The sequence below is a fragment of the Chlorocebus sabaeus genome, chromosome 14 (genome assembly GCF_047675955.1).
Source record: "Chlorocebus sabaeus isolate Y175 chromosome 14, mChlSab1.0.hap1, whole genome shotgun sequence".
Taxonomy (NCBI): domain Eukaryota; kingdom Metazoa; phylum Chordata; class Mammalia; order Primates; family Cercopithecidae; genus Chlorocebus; species Chlorocebus sabaeus.
In genome coordinates this window covers 86405835-86422495 of record NC_132917.1, presented here as the reverse complement: position 1 = coordinate 86422495, position 16661 = coordinate 86405835, and the positions used below count along the sequence as shown (strand labels likewise).

Genomic DNA, 16661 nt, shown 5'->3' with positions numbered 1-16661 from the left:
TGTTTCTGAGTTATTCTACTTATGATAATGGACTCCAGTTCCATCGATATTGCTGCAAAAGACCTGATTTTTTTTTATGGTTGAGTAGTATTCCATTGTGCATATATATATATATATACACACACACACATACACACCCCAATTTCTTTATTCAGTCATCCATTGATAGACACTTGAGTTGTAGATTTATTTTTGCCTTCTTGTGAAGAATGTTGAGTTAAATGCAGGCAGATCACACCTTGACCCTGTGGCAGCTAGACAAGTTTTGTTTGGACAGGTGTATTTCAATTTTGCTCTTAGTCATAGAGTTAATCTCTTAGTGTTAGGATGTAATTTTTACTGCTAAGATGTGGTCCTCCAGGTGTTTCACTGGAAATTCCTAATGCTTACCAAACCCCTCTAACTTTTATGACTTGAATTCCAAACTTTGTTTCCCCAACAGTGGTCAGAAGCTGAATCTCTGCTCAACTCTGAGCTTTTCAACTTTCCAGCTGTTTATATCTACATTTATATCTATATGTATTTATATCTATATTATTATACAGACTTCTTTGTTTGGAGTCTTACCTGCTTCTGTGCATTTCAGGGACCTGCCAGGTTTTTGAAGGGAATTTATATGTAGATTTTTGGGGCTGCCCCTTTATGGCTTCCCTATTTCTGAGATTTTTCTCTGTCCAATTCCAGTATCTCTGGTAGTCTCAAACTCCACTCTCCATTTCTTTGGACAAATAAGAATGTGGATTTGTGCTCGAGTTCTGTCTGCCCCATGATGTGCAGAGGGAGGACTGTCCTCAGCCACACTGACCTGTACTAACCCAGTGTGCTTCCCGTACTCCAAAGCTTGAATCCCTTGCAATCTCTGTCTGCTTTTTATATTGCTCTCCAGTGCCTTCAAACAGTTGTTTTGAAATATTTTGTTTGGTGTTTATTATTATTATTAGTAGGAGCCTTAGTTCAATATAAGCTACCCGGCCGGGCGCGGTGGCTCAAGCCTGTAATCCCAGCACTTTGGGAGGCCGAGACGGGCAGATCACGAGGTCAGGAGATCGAGACCATCCTGGTTAACACGGTGAAACCCCGTCTCTACTAAAAAATACAAAAAACTAGCTGGGCGAGGTGGCGGGCGCCTGTAGTCCCAGCTACTCGGGAGGCTGAGGCAGGAGAATGGCGTGAACCCGGGAGGCGGAGCTTGCAGTGAGGTGAGATCCGGCCACTGCACTCCAGCCTGGGTGACAGAGCGAGACTCCGTCTCAAAATAAATAAATAAATAAATAAATAAATAAATAAATAAATAAATATAAACTACCCTACTTTTGCCAGAAGCCAGGAGGAGTAGACTAAGGAATCTGGACTTGATTCTGCAGGCTGGGATATTTTAAATGGGGTGATAGTCTGATGAGTTTATACTTTCGGGAGAATAGTACAGGGGTGGCCTGGTATTAGAATGGGTTGCTGAGGGGAAGTCACGAAACAAGGGAAGTAGGAGTAGTTTAAGAGAGAGGGGGAAGAGGCCTTAGTTAGGGGAGAAAGGCAGTAGAAATTAAAAAGGATGGTCACCTGGGAGAGATAAAAAGGAAGATCAGGATTCTTAGATTACTACCACACCATCCCAGAGAGTCTGGCCCAGTTACCCTTCATTCCAGGGTGTGTTTGTGTGGAGGCCTAGAGCATTTTCTCCCCTGATGTTAGTTCTGAAAAATGACCTGACTGAATCCTGGGTCACTCTTGGTCTGCAGGTCTCCCTGGCTCACTTGTGGGCCATTTGACCTTCAGCCTGAGTCAGCTGTGGAACAGCCCATTTGCTTCCAGTTTCAAGATCTGGAGCAGAACTGGACATAAGCTGAGGAAGGATAAGGAGAAGGCTACAAATGCAGGCTGCGTCACCTGGATGTGCCTCCGTATCTGCCACCAGGGCCTGTTCTTCCTGGTATTGGGCAGCGTTTTTCCTAGACCTTTTCTACCAGCTGTGTTGCTTTCTGTTTCAACAGGTCAAATGGATGATGTACTGGATTATATTTGCACTTTTCACCACAGCAGAGACATTCACAGACATCTTCCTTTGTTGGTAAGTACTCTAGGAGTTGGGACGTTTCTAAGGATGATTTTGCTTAGTGTCAGTCACGGGGAGGTGGGAAAGGGCTGAACCCAGCCTCAAACCTCACCTCAGGCCAGAGACACAAGTGCAGGGATGTTAACTGGAGCATTTTCAATAGATTAGTCTACAAAGTTGTTCTTCAAGTAAATATTTATTGAATGACCTTATAAAGAGCAGTTATTGTTCTAAGCCCTGGGAATATAGTCGACAGGACAGATACACGTCCTCAATTAATGGAGTTGGTAAAGATGTATTCATATGTTAAGAAAGAAAAGGAGCCAAAGAAACAATGCACAAAAATGTACAGGAAAAACTGAGTTTCCTTCTCACTCAATTCGTTGTCAACGTGATCACTACTCACAGTTGTGCATCCTCTTAAAAAACTAATATATGGCCTGGGCATTGTGGCTCATGCCTGTAATCCCAGCACTTTGGGAGGCCAAGGCAGGTGGATCACCTGAGGTCAGGATTTTGAGACCAGCCGGGCTAACATGGTGAAACCCCATCTCTACTAAAAAAAAAAAATACAAAAAAATAATTAGCCAGGCGTGGTGGCGCACGCCTGTAGTCTCAGCTACTTGGGAGGCTGAGGCGGGGGAATCACTTGAACCCAGAAGGTGGAGGTTGCAGTGAGCCAGGATTGCATCATTGCACTCCAGGCTGGGTGACAAAGCAAGACTCTGTCTCAGGAAAAAAAAAAAAAAAAAAAAAAAACCTAATATGTGTGTGTATATACACACATTTTACACACACTTCTTTTTTTAAAAAGCAATATTATAGTATACGTAAGAGTTCTCACTTTGCTTATTAAATTTATTTTGGAAATACTTTTATATGAGCATAAATACATCTACCTGTTATTTTAATGGCCACATAATATTTCATGGCATAGATGGAGCATAATTTATTTAAGTCATCCTCTTTTGATGGGCATTTAAGTTGATACCCATTTTTTTCTCTTATAAGTAATGCAGCTATTTCCAGCAATGAAGCAATTAAAAACAAGCTAGATCTTTGTATTGCTGTATTGTGCCTTCTTAGGCAAAAGAAGCTGTAAATAATATATCGATTTCTGTTTGTATTTAAAGAGTTGTGTGTGTATACATGTGAATGTGTATTAAAAGTAGTGTGGAAAATATAGTTAACGAGGGTTATTTCTATGACTTGGGATCGTGGGGTTGGGTTTGCATTTGCAGTGTTGTACGAATGTTTTAACCATGGTCAAGTGTCATCAGAGAAGGTAATAAAGATATTTCCACTTTGGAGAAAACAGGTTCTTACCCAAAAAGGATCAGTATGAAATTACCCTCTGGGATGTCCTAGGCCAAGGAACAGACCTGAATAGCACTCTCTGAATCCTGTTTTGAGTCAATGGCCTTAATTATCTTAGTATATACTTTTCCCCATAACATAGCTTTCACCTCCACTGAGAGAAATAGATGTCCCAGCCATTGTGGCCTCAAACTGTAGTGAAGGAGTCTGGATTTCCTAATTCAATGTGCTTGTGCCTTCGTGCCCTGCACCACACACAGATAATGCAGCAGATTCTGGATGGAACTGAGTCTCCTTAAGTGGAGACACAGCTGTCTGCTGAGCCATCCCTTGTCTCCCTGAGGCCTTAAGGTTGGCACTGGAAGTCAGGCCATTTTGTACAGAGCTACATCAGGAAGACTCCTGTCTGATTCACAAAGAGAGAGGCCCGCCCAGTCAAGACTGTGTAGTCAATTAAATAGCAGGTCCTGCCATCCAGCCTTTCCTCCTTAACAAGGCCTCTGTCTGGTGCTAGGGTCCTCTTCTGTCCTCCCGTGTTAGTCTCACAAGCTCATTCCTGGGGATATCAGCATTTCAGCCTCACTGCTTTTTGCTGGGTGGAAATCCTATCTAATGATGGCTGTGTTCCTCCTGGATAGCTGGAATATGCCCTTACCTGTGGCCCTGGAATTTCAGAGTTTCGTATCTAGTAAGTGCTCAAAAACTATTTCTGGAATTGATTTCATTTTGATTTTGGGAGTCATATTAGTTTTCTATTGCTGCCTTAACAAATTACCACAAATTTAACAGCTTAAAGCAGTACAAATGTTTGATCCCACAGCTTCTATAAGTCAGAAGTACAGGTGGAATCATCCTCCGCTTATAATCTCACAAGACCAGAATCAAGGTGTGGGCCAGCCTGGTCTCTTATCTGAAGGCTCTGGAGAAGATTCCCCTTCCAGGCCCATTCAGATTGTTGGCAGAATTCAGTTCCTTATGATTGTAGGACTTAGGTCCCCATCTTCTTGACACATGCCACCACCTTCATCTTCAAGCCAGCGATGGCATGTTGAGTCCTGCCCATGCTTTGAATCTCTGTCTGCTTCTGCCACCAGTTAGGGAGGATCTTTGCTTTTGTTTTAAGGGCTCGTGTGATTAGATTAGACCTACCCCAATAGTCCCATATAATCTCCCTATTTTAAAGTCATCTGATCAGTAACCTTTATTACATCTGCAAAGTCCCATTTGCCATGTAAAGTAACGTATTCATGGGAGTTACACCAAGGAAGAAGAACTTGGCCAAAATTCTGCCGACCATAGGAGGACGTTTGATACCTGGTATATTTGGAGCAGGTATGGGTAGCATCCCCCTCTCTTCCTGACCCATGTGGAGGCCTCTTCTGTTCCCTCATTTGGTCTCTTAGCTGGGGGTGTCCAGGCAGTTTGTGGGTGGGAAGTGAGGGTCCTTTGCTCTTCCCCTGGTGGCCTGAGCTCTGCTTCTGCAGGAAAGAGGCTCCTTGGGAAGTTTTCTGCCTGCTTTATCCCACAGCCTGATCATGCCCTCACCCTGCTTTCTCTTTTTCTCCCAACCTCCAGGTTTCATAGATCCTAGTCTTCTTCTGGGAGGGTCCTCTGTCTCCTTCCTTCCTCTCACCCTGAGAACAGGCACAGGATGGGCCCATCAGGGAATGTAGGAATTTTGCTTCACTTCCAAGGACATAGGCACCATCTCCACAGCTCTGAGCATTCTTTACTATGAAAAAAGGTTAAGGGGAGAGTTTCTGTCCTAAAATATGTCTTCTGTCTTCCTAGAAGCACCTTTAACTTCTGTTCTCTTCCAGAATTGGAACCCTTTGTATGGACCCTCTCTTCCTCACTCTTCACTCACCCCCATTCCCTTCTTCCCACTTCTCCCCTAGCGCAGGTCCCTTTTCATGGTTAACTTTGTAAAACTTTCCATCTTGATGAAAACAGCAATTATTTATGGTCCCAGAATAGATAAGATGGTGGTTTGTTTCACAGGTTGTAGAGGTGATTTCATTTAGTTTTTTTGTTTTTAATTATAAAATAATACAGTCTGGGCATGGTGGCTCACACCTGTAATCCCAGCACTTTGGGAGGCCGAGGCAAGTAGATCACTTGAGGCCAGAAGTTCGAGACCAGCCTGGCAAACGTGGTGAAACCCCGTTTCTACTAAAAAATACAAAAATTAGCCAGGCATGGTGGTGCAGCACCTGTTGTCCCAGCTATTCAGGAGGCTAAGGCAGGAGAATCGCTTGAACCCGGGAGGCGGAGGTTGCAGTGAGCTGAGATCGCACTACTGCACTCCAGCCTGGCAACAGAGCGAAACTGTATCTCAAAAAAATAAAAATAAAATAAAATAATACATACATAAGGAAAAATGAAATAGAAACAACACACTGAAGAGTAAGTGTCTCTCCTCCCCCTCTCCTCCCCCAGACCCACAGTCTCCCTCCCTAGAAGTACCATTGGTTTGTTTTGTTTTTTTGTTGTTGTTGGAGACGGAGTGCAGTGGCGCAATCTTGGCTCACTGCAACCTCTGCCACCCAAGTTCAAGCGATTCTCCTGCCTCAGCCTCCCGAGTAGCTGGGACTACAGGCATGTGCCACCATGCCTTGCTAATTTTTTGTATTTTCACCATGTTAGCCAGGATGGTCTCTATCTCCTGACCTCGTGATCTGCCCACCTCAGCCTCCCAAAGTGCTGGGATTATAGGCGTGAGCCACCATGCCTGGCCAGTAACACTGTTAAAAGTTACTTGTGTTTTCTTTTCTTCCAGAAATGCTCTCTACACATTTATTTCATGTGTTTTGGACAGTTTCATCCCATGTCTAACCCTCTTAGAATACATCTGCCCCTCTAGAGTGTCTGGGTGTTATATGGGGAGAGTCGGGAGATGACAGCTACCCTGTGCTCCCCAGTGCTGTGCATATGCCTTGGAAAAGATGGCGGAAATGTGATGGCTGCATCTGGCCTTTTCAAATACATCTCAGTGGTCAGGGTTCTTCAAGGAGTTCTCTTTACAAAATGAGTAGGGCCTTTGTCTGCCTCTCAAGGTAGGCTGGAAGAAGACTTGGTGGTGATTGTGTTGGTAGAGCCAAGGGACCCCAAGGCCTCTAGGAAGCACAAGGTCTGAGTGGATCAGCCTAGATTATCTTGTGATGCCTGTCAAGGACCTGGTTTTGTATGTGGTGATTCCAGAGGCAGCAGGACTGTTTCCCTCCCACCCATGCCCCCACGCTTCAGTGACAGAGATTTTCAGGCTTTATGTGGGGAGGGCCTGGCTTTAAATCCGGAGTCAGCATACTTTTTTTTGTAAAGGGCCAGATAGTAAATGTTTTGAGCTTTCAGGCCATATGATCTTTATTGCAACTGCTCAACTCTGCTATGAGCATGAAATGAACCATAGACAATTAATAAATCATTGTGCATAACAGTGTTCCAATAAAACTTTATTTATAAAAACAGAAAACAGGCTGGATTTGGCCCATGGGCCATGGGTTATTGGGACCCCTGGATCCATTCTAGCAAGCAACAGAGACCCCTCTGACAAACTCAAGGAAAAGAAAATAAAACAATGACATTCTGTTGGTAGATGCTGAAGTAACTCACAGAATAAAAGGAAAAGCTGAAAAACTAAGACTCTGGAAAGGGAGGAGCCAGAGTGCCTCAGGAACCCTAGCACTGAAGCGCTGCCAGTTACTCCCCTCAGCACTGTTCACAAAGAGGTTCCCTTGTAGCTTGGCTGTAGTAGCTAAAGATCATAACCATAGTAAATATCCATTCATGGGGGCCTGAGCCAGTGCTCATACACTCATATACAGCCATTAAGATGAGTGAGATAGGCCGGGCACAGTGGCTCATGCTTGTAATCCCAGGCGGGTGGATCACCTGAGGTCAAGAGTTCAAGATCAGCCCGACCAACATGGTGAAAGCCCGTCTCTACTAAAAATACAAAAATTAGCTGGACATCGTGGTGCACACTTGTAATCCCAGCTACTTGGGAGGCCAAGACAGGAGAACTGGTTGAACCCAGAAGGTGGAGGTTGCAGTGAGCTGAGACCATGCCATTGCACTTGAACTAGGCATCAGAGTGAAACTCTGTCTCAAAAAAAAAAAAAAAAAAAAGATGAGTGACGTAGCTCTGCCTGGACTGGTATGAGATAGTCCCCAAGGCATACTGTTGATTGTGTGTATGTGCTGGAAGAAGCAAGATGTAGTAATGGGTGTATAGAGTGCTTCTGTCTGTTGGGGGTAACTCAGGGAGTCATATATACCTGCATGATGTATGCCTGGCCCTAATCTATCTCTGGAAGGATATGCAAGTAACTGATAATGTTTTTGCTTTTAGAAAAGGGACTAGGGGTCAGGTGGGGGAAGGAGACTCTTTGTTGTATATGCTTTTAGACTTTTAGAATTTTTTTAAACTATATGCATGCATGACCTATTTTTTAAAAAGACATATTTTATGTAATAAATAAAAGAGCTGCAGTGCGACAGATTATGTGTGTGTCTTGTGTTGGTGTCTGAGCTTGTTGGATTCATTTCCTTTCCCTTTGGTGCTGGTGAATACTTGTTTTCAAAACAAAAGTTCCTCCATTATTAATCACCAGAGTGTTCAAATGTGGGAGAATCACACCTCTGTTCTTCAGTCTCTCTCTTTTCTGGCTGTGAAACATTAAACAATCTTGCCACGAAAGTGCCCACTAATTGCTGAGGGAATATTCAGGAAGCACCTACCAGAGGCAGAAGGCAGGGGGCCAGGAGACCTTGGTGAAGAAAGGAGGCGTGGGTGGGGCTGCTAACTGGGGGATGGGGTGTCTGTGTGAGAGTTAAGGGCCCTCAAATGACTTGCTCTTTTTGATTTTCTGATCGCTTATCTGGGGAGGATGCCTGGAAATGACTTTCTGATCTTTAAGACTAGGACAGGTGACTGTCTCATCTCATAGCATCAGGTTTTAAGGATACCTGGGATTTGTTTTAAGCAAGTGTGGGTAAGACAGACATGGAAATAATTGTCGCGAAGGGAGAAATTTCTTTACTCACAGCTTGCTAGAAACAGGAGGCACAGCACACCATACAGAGCCACACTGGGGGCCACTCAGGGTCCGTCAGGAGAAGAGGAAGGAACCGGGGTGAGGGCCTTTATCATGTTCCATGCTGAAGGAAGAAAAGGGCAAAGCAGGGTGGGCAGGCTTGGGCTTGGCTGGTTTGAATAATCTCAGTGGGCTCAGGGTATATGGGCTGTCTCTGGTTGTCTAGCCCTGGCCCTGGGGTGATTGGGGCAGGTGGATGGTGGCCTGGAATGTGAGAGTCCATTAGAGGCTGTGGCTGGAGCCTGGGCCCATGGATTGGTTGGTTTGCATATGAAAGGTATGTTGCAGGTGAGTTCTTTACTATCTCTAGCAATTGGCTCACCTTGGGAGGGGCAGTTCCTCCAGAGTCAGCAAGGCCCCAAAGTACATCAGAATTCAGAAAATAAAAAATAAACCATAAACACATGGTTACTACACCTCTGGACTGCCAAATATGGTTGCTCAGGTTGTTCACAGCGCACAATATCTGACCAAGCAGGTGAACGGGGCTGAAATCCAGACCAAGCTCTGTGGTTCACGTGGCCACAGAACTACTTCCAGTTGAAGAGGCCAGTTTTCTTCTAATACATTCAAAGGCACCATGTGGGCTAGCACTATGGCACTTGTCTCAGGTTTCTGTTCTATATTATTTGTGATTATTTTATAAATCATTTCATTTAGGTTTTTTTTTTTTTTAAATTATAAAATAATACAGTCTGGGCATGTTTCCCTGACTGGACCCTTAGTTCCAAGGATGCCAGAATCTTGTCTGTGTTTCCCACTGGACCGGAAGATCCAAGAGGGCAGGAATCAGGTCTTTGCTCACGGTTGCCTGTCTGTACCTCCTTGTACCTGGTGCTCAGTACAAGCTTGCACGTACAGGGCCTGGGTGCCTGTGGGGGGACAAATCAATGAACAAGCTTGAGGGTATGCAGGACTGCAAACTCCAAAATTATGTGTTATCTGCACTGTGGACTCTTCTATTTCATGGCACTGAGAAGAACAAAATCTGTTTGCCTGCCATTGACTTGAGTAGGGTGAGTAGCATTCTCCTTCCTATCAAGAGCTAGGCTCTTGTCCCTGCCTCTATTTGGGCCAAGAATTCATTCTCAGTCTAGAGATTTTTTTGTCAGCTCCTCCCTGCTGTAATGCCTTCTGGTGTTTTTGCCTTCTTGGATGTGAGTGAAGAGTGAGTGACTGGGTGTACAGCACGGAAGAGATCCCCTGAGCCTATAGGCTGTGGCCGGAGCCCCAGCTCCAATCTAAATGAGCACAACCCAGCAGGAAGCTCCAGCCTGTGCCAGGCAGGGTCATGGGGTTGATTGCTGGAGAGAACCTGTGTTCCTGGTTTGCTTTGGTAACAAAAGAAAACACGAACTGGTTTTCAAAGAGAGGCGTTGGGGTTGTACTGTGTGTGTGTGCGAGTGTGTACCCTTGCCGTCATGGGTGGAGGACAGGAATCTGGGAAACTTGCAGCAGTATGTAAGCAGGAGAGGCGTCCTTGCCGCCCACCGGGTCTCCTTCAAAAGGGCAGTGTTGCTGAGAACCTAACAGAACTTGTGTTTTCCTCTGTCTCTCCAGGTTTCCATTCTATTATGAACTAAAAATAGCATTTGTAGCCTGGCTGCTGTCTCCCTACACAAAAGGCTCCAGCCTCCTTTACAGGAAGTTTGTACATCCCACTCTATCTTCAAAAGAAAAGGTAATATGTGCTGCCATGCCTTTCATTCTTTCTAGCAAGCGAGAAAATAAGTGATAAATAAAAAGGGATGATCTTATTGCAGGAGACTTCTCATTTGGCTCTCATTTGCCTCCAGCAAGTCATTCCTCCTAATCTTTTTTTTTTTAAGTGTATTTCTGGGATGTGTTTAGAAATAGTGGTGAAGTTCTCTAAAAGATGTTATTTGTCATTATTTACTGGAAAACATTTCCATAAATTGAAACAAAAGAAAGAAAAAAATTCACTCACAATTTAACCACGCAAACTGAATTTCCTTCCTTTTGTCATGCTTAGCCCCTGACCTTTTATAGATATGATTTTTACATAGTCTATTTTGAATCTTACCTGGAAGCCAAGTGCAGTGGTGCATGCCTGTAATCCCAGCTACTCAGGGGTATAAGGTGGGAGAATCACTTGATCCCAGAAGTTCAAAGCCAGCCTGGGCAACCTAGAGAGTCCTCATCTCTAAAAAAAAAAAAGAAAGAAAGATTAAAATTTTATGTAGAATTTTTTAAATGACTTTTAAAACTTAAAATACATAAAATATTTGTATCCTGAGATCTTTTTTTTTTTTTTTTTTTTTTTGAGACGGAGTCTCGCTCTGTTGCCCAGGCTGGAGTGCAGTGGCGCGATCTCAGCTCACTGCAAGCTCCGCCTCCTGGGTTTACGCCATTCTCCTGCCTCAGCCTCCCGAGTAGCTGGGACTACAGGTGCCCGCCACCTCGCCCGGCTAGTTTTTTGTATTTTTTAGTAGAGATGGGGTTTCACCGTGTTAGCCAGGATGGTCTCGATCTTCTGACCTCGTGATCCGCCCGTCTTGGCCTCCCAAAGTGCTGGGATTACAGGCTTGAGCCACCGCGCCCGGCCTGTATCCTGAGATCTTAAATGTGTTTGCACACAAATCCATTTCTACTTGATCTTCATAATACCCATGGTGATGTTCCCTTACTGCTAGATATTTAGATTGTCTCTACTTTTTCCTGATATAGATAGTTCTGCAGTGAGCACTACTATTCCTGGTGTTTAGTTGGTTCCTTTGATTGTCTTAGAATTAATTCCCAAGAGCAGGATGATTGAGTCAAACGATTCCAACATTGTGTCATTGGTTAACTATATTACTTACTAAACTGATTGTGTAGTGGGGCTTCTTAACATAAAATAGGAGCATCATAGGTGGCTTGATAGATTAATGTCTGTTGTTTCTGAAAGTTGAATTCTTTGGACTAGAAAGCGGAAGGCTTTGGGAAACATGTCAGTTGGATGAGCAGGCTACTGTAGAAGTTTCTGAAAATCTCTTTAAGAACTAGGACAGCAGCACTTCCTGTCTCAGAAGGGTGGATTTTGAGGAATGGATCCCTGTCTTGACCTGGTTATCAAATCTCTACTCGTCCTACTTCCCTTTCCCCAAATGCCGGGCTTCCCCTGAAGCTGCCAGTGTAACTTGCATTGAAGTGAAGGTGACTGACTCTTAAGAGTTGCCAAGAATCACTTCCAAAGGGGTGGTGGTGGGGGCCGGGGGGTCACAGTTAGAGGGCCTGCTGCTGTGACTTCCTGGGGAAGCCTTCCACAGGGAATCCAGCAGGAGGTTGCTGACCTACTTGTACACCTCAAAGCAATGGAAATACACTAATGTGCAGAACTTGACTGAGGCCAAATGTCATTGTCTTACTGAACTCTGAATTTTTTTTTTTTTTTTTTTTTTTGAGACAGAGTCTCGCTCTGTTGCCCGGGCTGGGGTGCAGTAGTGGCATAATCTTGGCCCACTGCAACCTCCGCCTCCTGGGTTCCAGCAATTCTTCTGCCTAAGCTTCCCAGGTCGCTGGGACTATAGGCGCCCACCACCATGCCCAGCTCATTTTGTATTTTTAGTAGAGATGGGGTTTCACCGTGTTGGCCAGGCTGGTCTCAAACTCCTGACCTCAGGTGATACGCCCACCTTGGCCTTCCAAAATGCTGGGGTTACAGGTGTGAGCCACCACGCCCGGCCAACAAACAGCCATTTTCTTAAAACAGTGACAACAACAAAACACCCCCAAACAAACAGAAAGAATAAACCAAAGTTAATACAAACTTGAACTAAACCAATATTGTACTTGGCTTTGGTCCCTGAAGAAGACCTCAATCCTGTTTTCCATCTCACCTTTACCTTGTTGCATGACAATGGATGACTTCTAATTTCTGATTTTATTTGAATATCGGTAAAACTATCTCCCTTATCCAGTAATACTCGTTTCTTTCAGCTTTGTAATCCCTCCCATCGATATACAAATGGGGTGATATTTGATTGTAGAATTAAATAACTATAGAATAACAGAATTTTAGAACTGCACGGGCTCAACCCTGTCAATACAAGGAAGATGACTTGGTTATCATTTATTGAAACCAGCCACTGTGTTAGATGTTTTACTGGAATTACCTTATTTAATCCTCACCATGCTCCGCGAATTGGGTATTATCATTTTCCTTGTTTTTCAGAAGACTAAAACTGTGTGGAGAGAGGCTAAGTGCTTGCCAAGGTCTGACAGTCAGTTGGCGGCAGGTCTGAGGCTACAAGCTCAGTTCTGGGCATTCTCTCCACCCTGGGTGATTTCAGTGTCTGGTGAGTGGCTGTGTGTAGAATGGCAGGCAGGGCTGTCCACATCCAGAACTTCCTAGAGCCCCCTGGAAGGTTAGAGGGCCTTAGAAACAATCTCAGGGCATTGCTGGATCCATAAGTTGCAGTGTTTTCAGAGTTCCCTTTTCTACTCTCCTGTATCTCTGCTCTCCCCTCTGCGCGCACACCCTCAAAGTGCCTACAGCTTTTCAGGCCCAGCAAGAACAAGGATTGGGCGAGCTGCCAAGCCCAATGCTCAGAGGAAAGGAAAGAGAACAGAGAGGTATTTGAACCTTCCAACTCAGTGTGCCTCTGTTTTTCCTTTGACAGGAAATCGATGATTGTCTGGTCCAAGCAAAAGACCGAAGTTACGATGCCCTTGTGCACTTCGGGAAGCGGGGCTTGAACGTGGCCGCCACAGCGGCTGTGATGGCTGCTTCCAAGGTACTGTGCTGGAAGTACCACAACTACATGAGTCTCAGTCCCTCTAGTTTGCCCTGCTCATCACCTGTGCAACCACACAGAATAGGGCTAAGGACCAATCAGTGGTTTTCATCTTTTGGGGTCCTTTTGAAAATCTGATGGAAAAAAAATGCTGAATCTTGCCCCAGAAAATTCTCACCCCCCCACACACACATGCCCACACACTTGCAATATCAAGAGGTTCCCAGAGCCCCTGAAGCTCATCTGTGGGTCCCAGGTTAAGAATTTCTAACTTATCCAACCCCACTGGAAACAATAAAATAATAGAATTTCTAACTTACTTGGCACTTAGGCCTGGGAGAAACAGAAGAGGGCAGGGGAGAGAGGGAGAGAGTGCTCCTCTGCAGTTTCCTAGGGTGCACTGGGAGAGTCTCCTCAATGCAGTGGACAGGTGGAGAGACTACCTGAACAAGTGGGTGGACTCACTCACACTCATGTGGCCCAGCAGATCCAGGGGAAGGAACCCAGGTCCCAGAATAAGTTGAGTGGTCCAGACATGGAGGTCAGTAACGTTCCAAGCCATAACAACTGAGGCAGAGGAGGTTTAAAATAAACACCAGTCTGTGGGATGTTGCAGTGTGAGCATTACTTCTTCCTCTATTCTCTCCAGCCCTTTTCAAAACTGTGTTTCTTGCTAGTATCTTCTCACATCACCCTCCTGTTGTCATCAATTTCTCATTATTTACATAGACCCTAAGAGTTAAATTGGTCAGATATTTCCTCTCGTGTGAAATCAGCAGATCATCCTAGTGTTCCCCAGTGACAAGCCCTTCCCCAAAAACCATATGTGGAGTAGGTACCTACATTCAGCTGGTGGTGGAGGGAAGGCAGTTATGCTGATGTTTGGAAAGACACAGTGGTTGGGAGGTGAGTTGTATTAGCATAAGGAAATTAGTCCCTTGTGGTGATATGAGGGTTTTGGGAAAGGAGGCGAAGGGGCTGTAAAAGGTTTGCAAGAAGATGATTAGTACAGATCTTGGTGCTTTATGAGCTTTGTGCAGATGGCAGGATGGAGGGTGCTGAGAGCCATTTTCAAAAGACTGAGCTGGGTTTTCCTTGCCCTGAACCAAAGAGAAGCACATTAGGATCATTTCTGGAAGAGACTCAGCACACTGGGCTGGGTGGTTGCTTGAAAAGTACCTTTCAGAAAGCCAAGGAATTCTGCAGACAAAGCCTGGGCAAGAGGGAAGGGGAACCAAAAATGAATGACTCCCCTTTCAGACAAGACCAGCTCCGTCTATAACAGAATTGTAAGCAAGGCATCCCGCCACTTCATATGGCAGATCTCGGGGTTGGGGGTCTAGGGAGTTCAGGGGTCCCTACCCCCTTTACTATAATAGCTGCTGGCAAAATGAGGGATCCCAAAGAGTATTTTTGGAAGGGAAATTCTGCTTTGATTTCCCAAGATCAATCAGGATTTATGAACAGCAATAAATTCCAAGAACCTTCTATTTGAGATGCAACCATTTTATGCTTTAATCTTTAAGTTGAAACAAAAGAGAACTCAGAATTGCTAAATTCTGAATTCATCAGGCCCACCTGGCAACATAAAGCTACAGAAACCCTGTCTCAGCCTCTCTCTGCCCCATCTGTTCTGCCTCTGAAGCCTAAGGAAAATAGGCTGCTGCTGCTCTTTCCTCCGTTCGTTTATGGAGTATGAACGTGCTATATCTGTCAGGGTGGTTCAGTGTGGGTCACCTGGCGGCACAGCTGCATATGTGTAGATTTCATTCTGACAATAACTTCCGCAGGCCATCCTTTTCTGGGTCTGCCTCAAGATGGAGCCTCTGGAGTCTTCCTATCATCCTGGCCAGTCACTGCCTGTCCCCTGACCACGCGGGAAGCCCGTAAGCCCAAGTCTTCTCCAGCCAGGCACCTTATAGCAGCTAAAACCTAAAAGAAGTGCCAGACAGTCTGAAAGTTGCCTCAGGAAATAACTGCTCATTAGTTCTTTCCAGCTGGACTAATGTAGTGAGGGACATCTGCTTTCTGTTGAATTTGGTTTCAGATGAGAAAATTTTCTGCCTTGTGGGGCTTTGCTTTTTCTCTCTAAATATAAATATCTGGAGATAGAAAACACATATTCTCTTCTAAAAATAATGCCTTCTATTTTTGAACCAGATGTGTACTTAAAAAAAAAATAAAAGAAGAAGTAAAATCCAAAAATCCAATCTAGTACATCAGTGGTTTCCATAGCAACAGTGGATCACTTCAGGCCTTGGTCAAAGGATGATGACTCACCAGTGGGTCCAAATCTGGCTTGCATGCCCAAGCCACCTGGAGAGCTTTGCTTTTTTTTTTTTTTTTTTTTAATAGATTCTCAGATGTGCTGAATCAGAATCTCAGGCAGTGGGCCCATGAATCTCTATTTTTAACAAGTTCCCCAGATGATTTTTAAACAACCAGCTCTGTACAAATCACTGCCTGAGGCCCCATACAGAACCATAGGGGGCACAGGTGATTAGGGTTAAAGCAGTTAACTTCTGTAACATTCCTGGAATGCAGATTCACCTCCTTAGAAGCCTTAACCTTGAGGAAAGCAGTGGCGTGTGTGGGAACTGGAGGGGGCGGGGGTGAGGGGAGGCTGGTGTTTATTTCTCCAAAACTTACTGCCAATTGAGAAGTACTATGATGGGACTACAAATTCTCCCACTTTTTGTTTTTTTCTTTTTTTGAAATGTAGTCTCACTCTGTCACCTAGGCTGGAGTGCAGTGGTGCAATCTCAACTCACTGCAACCTCTGCCTCCCGGGTTCAAGCAATTCTTCCTGCCTCAGCCTCCCAAGTAGCTGGGATTACAGGCAACTGCCACCATGCCTGTCTAATTTTTGCATTTTTAGTAGAAACTGGGTTTCACCATGTTGGCCAGGCTAGTCTCAAACTCCTGACCTCAGGTTACCCACCCGCCTTGGCCTCCCAAAGTGCTGGAATTACAGGTATCCCACCTCTTTTGTAGTGCTCCCAAGAGCCTAGCACAGTGCGTTGCACCTGGCTGAGCCCTTATCAACCTTGTTGATTACCCAAGGGGAATAATTAGAGCAACTGCCTGAAAAAAAGACACCCTGCAAAGTCACCCATGGCTGGGGTGACTATATAATTTATTGTTCAAACCAGGACACATCTGAGAATGTAAAGGATGCTTATAATAATTACTCTGAAGCAACAAGTCTAAACTAGGCCTGTTTGGCCAGACATGGTGGCTCACACCTGTAATCCCAGTACTTTGGGAGGCCGAGGTGGGAGGACTGCTTGAGCTCAGGAGTTAGAGACCAGCCTGGGTAACATAGTGAGACCCTGTCTCTACAAAAAATTAAAACTTAGCCAGGCATGGTGGCATATGCCTATAGTCCCAGCTACCTAGGAGGCAGAGGCAGGAGGATCATTGCTTGAGCCCAGGAGGTAGAGACTGCAGTGAGCCATGATC

The 16661-nt window shown here is 44.9% G+C and overlaps 1 protein-coding gene across 2 annotated transcripts in view; it reads left to right on the top strand.

The window, feature by feature from the left end:
* The window catches only part of REEP1 (receptor accessory protein 1), a 121049-nt gene that overhangs the window by 70948 nt on the left and 33440 nt on the right, over positions 1-16661 (top strand). For both annotated transcript variants that reach the window (XM_038007211.2, XM_038007212.2), the window contains exons 3-5: positions 1989-2065; positions 10024-10144; positions 13086-13199. In XM_038007211.2, the coding sequence (XP_037863139.1) occupies positions 1989-2065; positions 10024-10144; positions 13086-13199 (312 nt within the window). The remainder of the gene's footprint in view (positions 1-1988; positions 2066-10023; positions 10145-13085; positions 13200-16661) is intronic.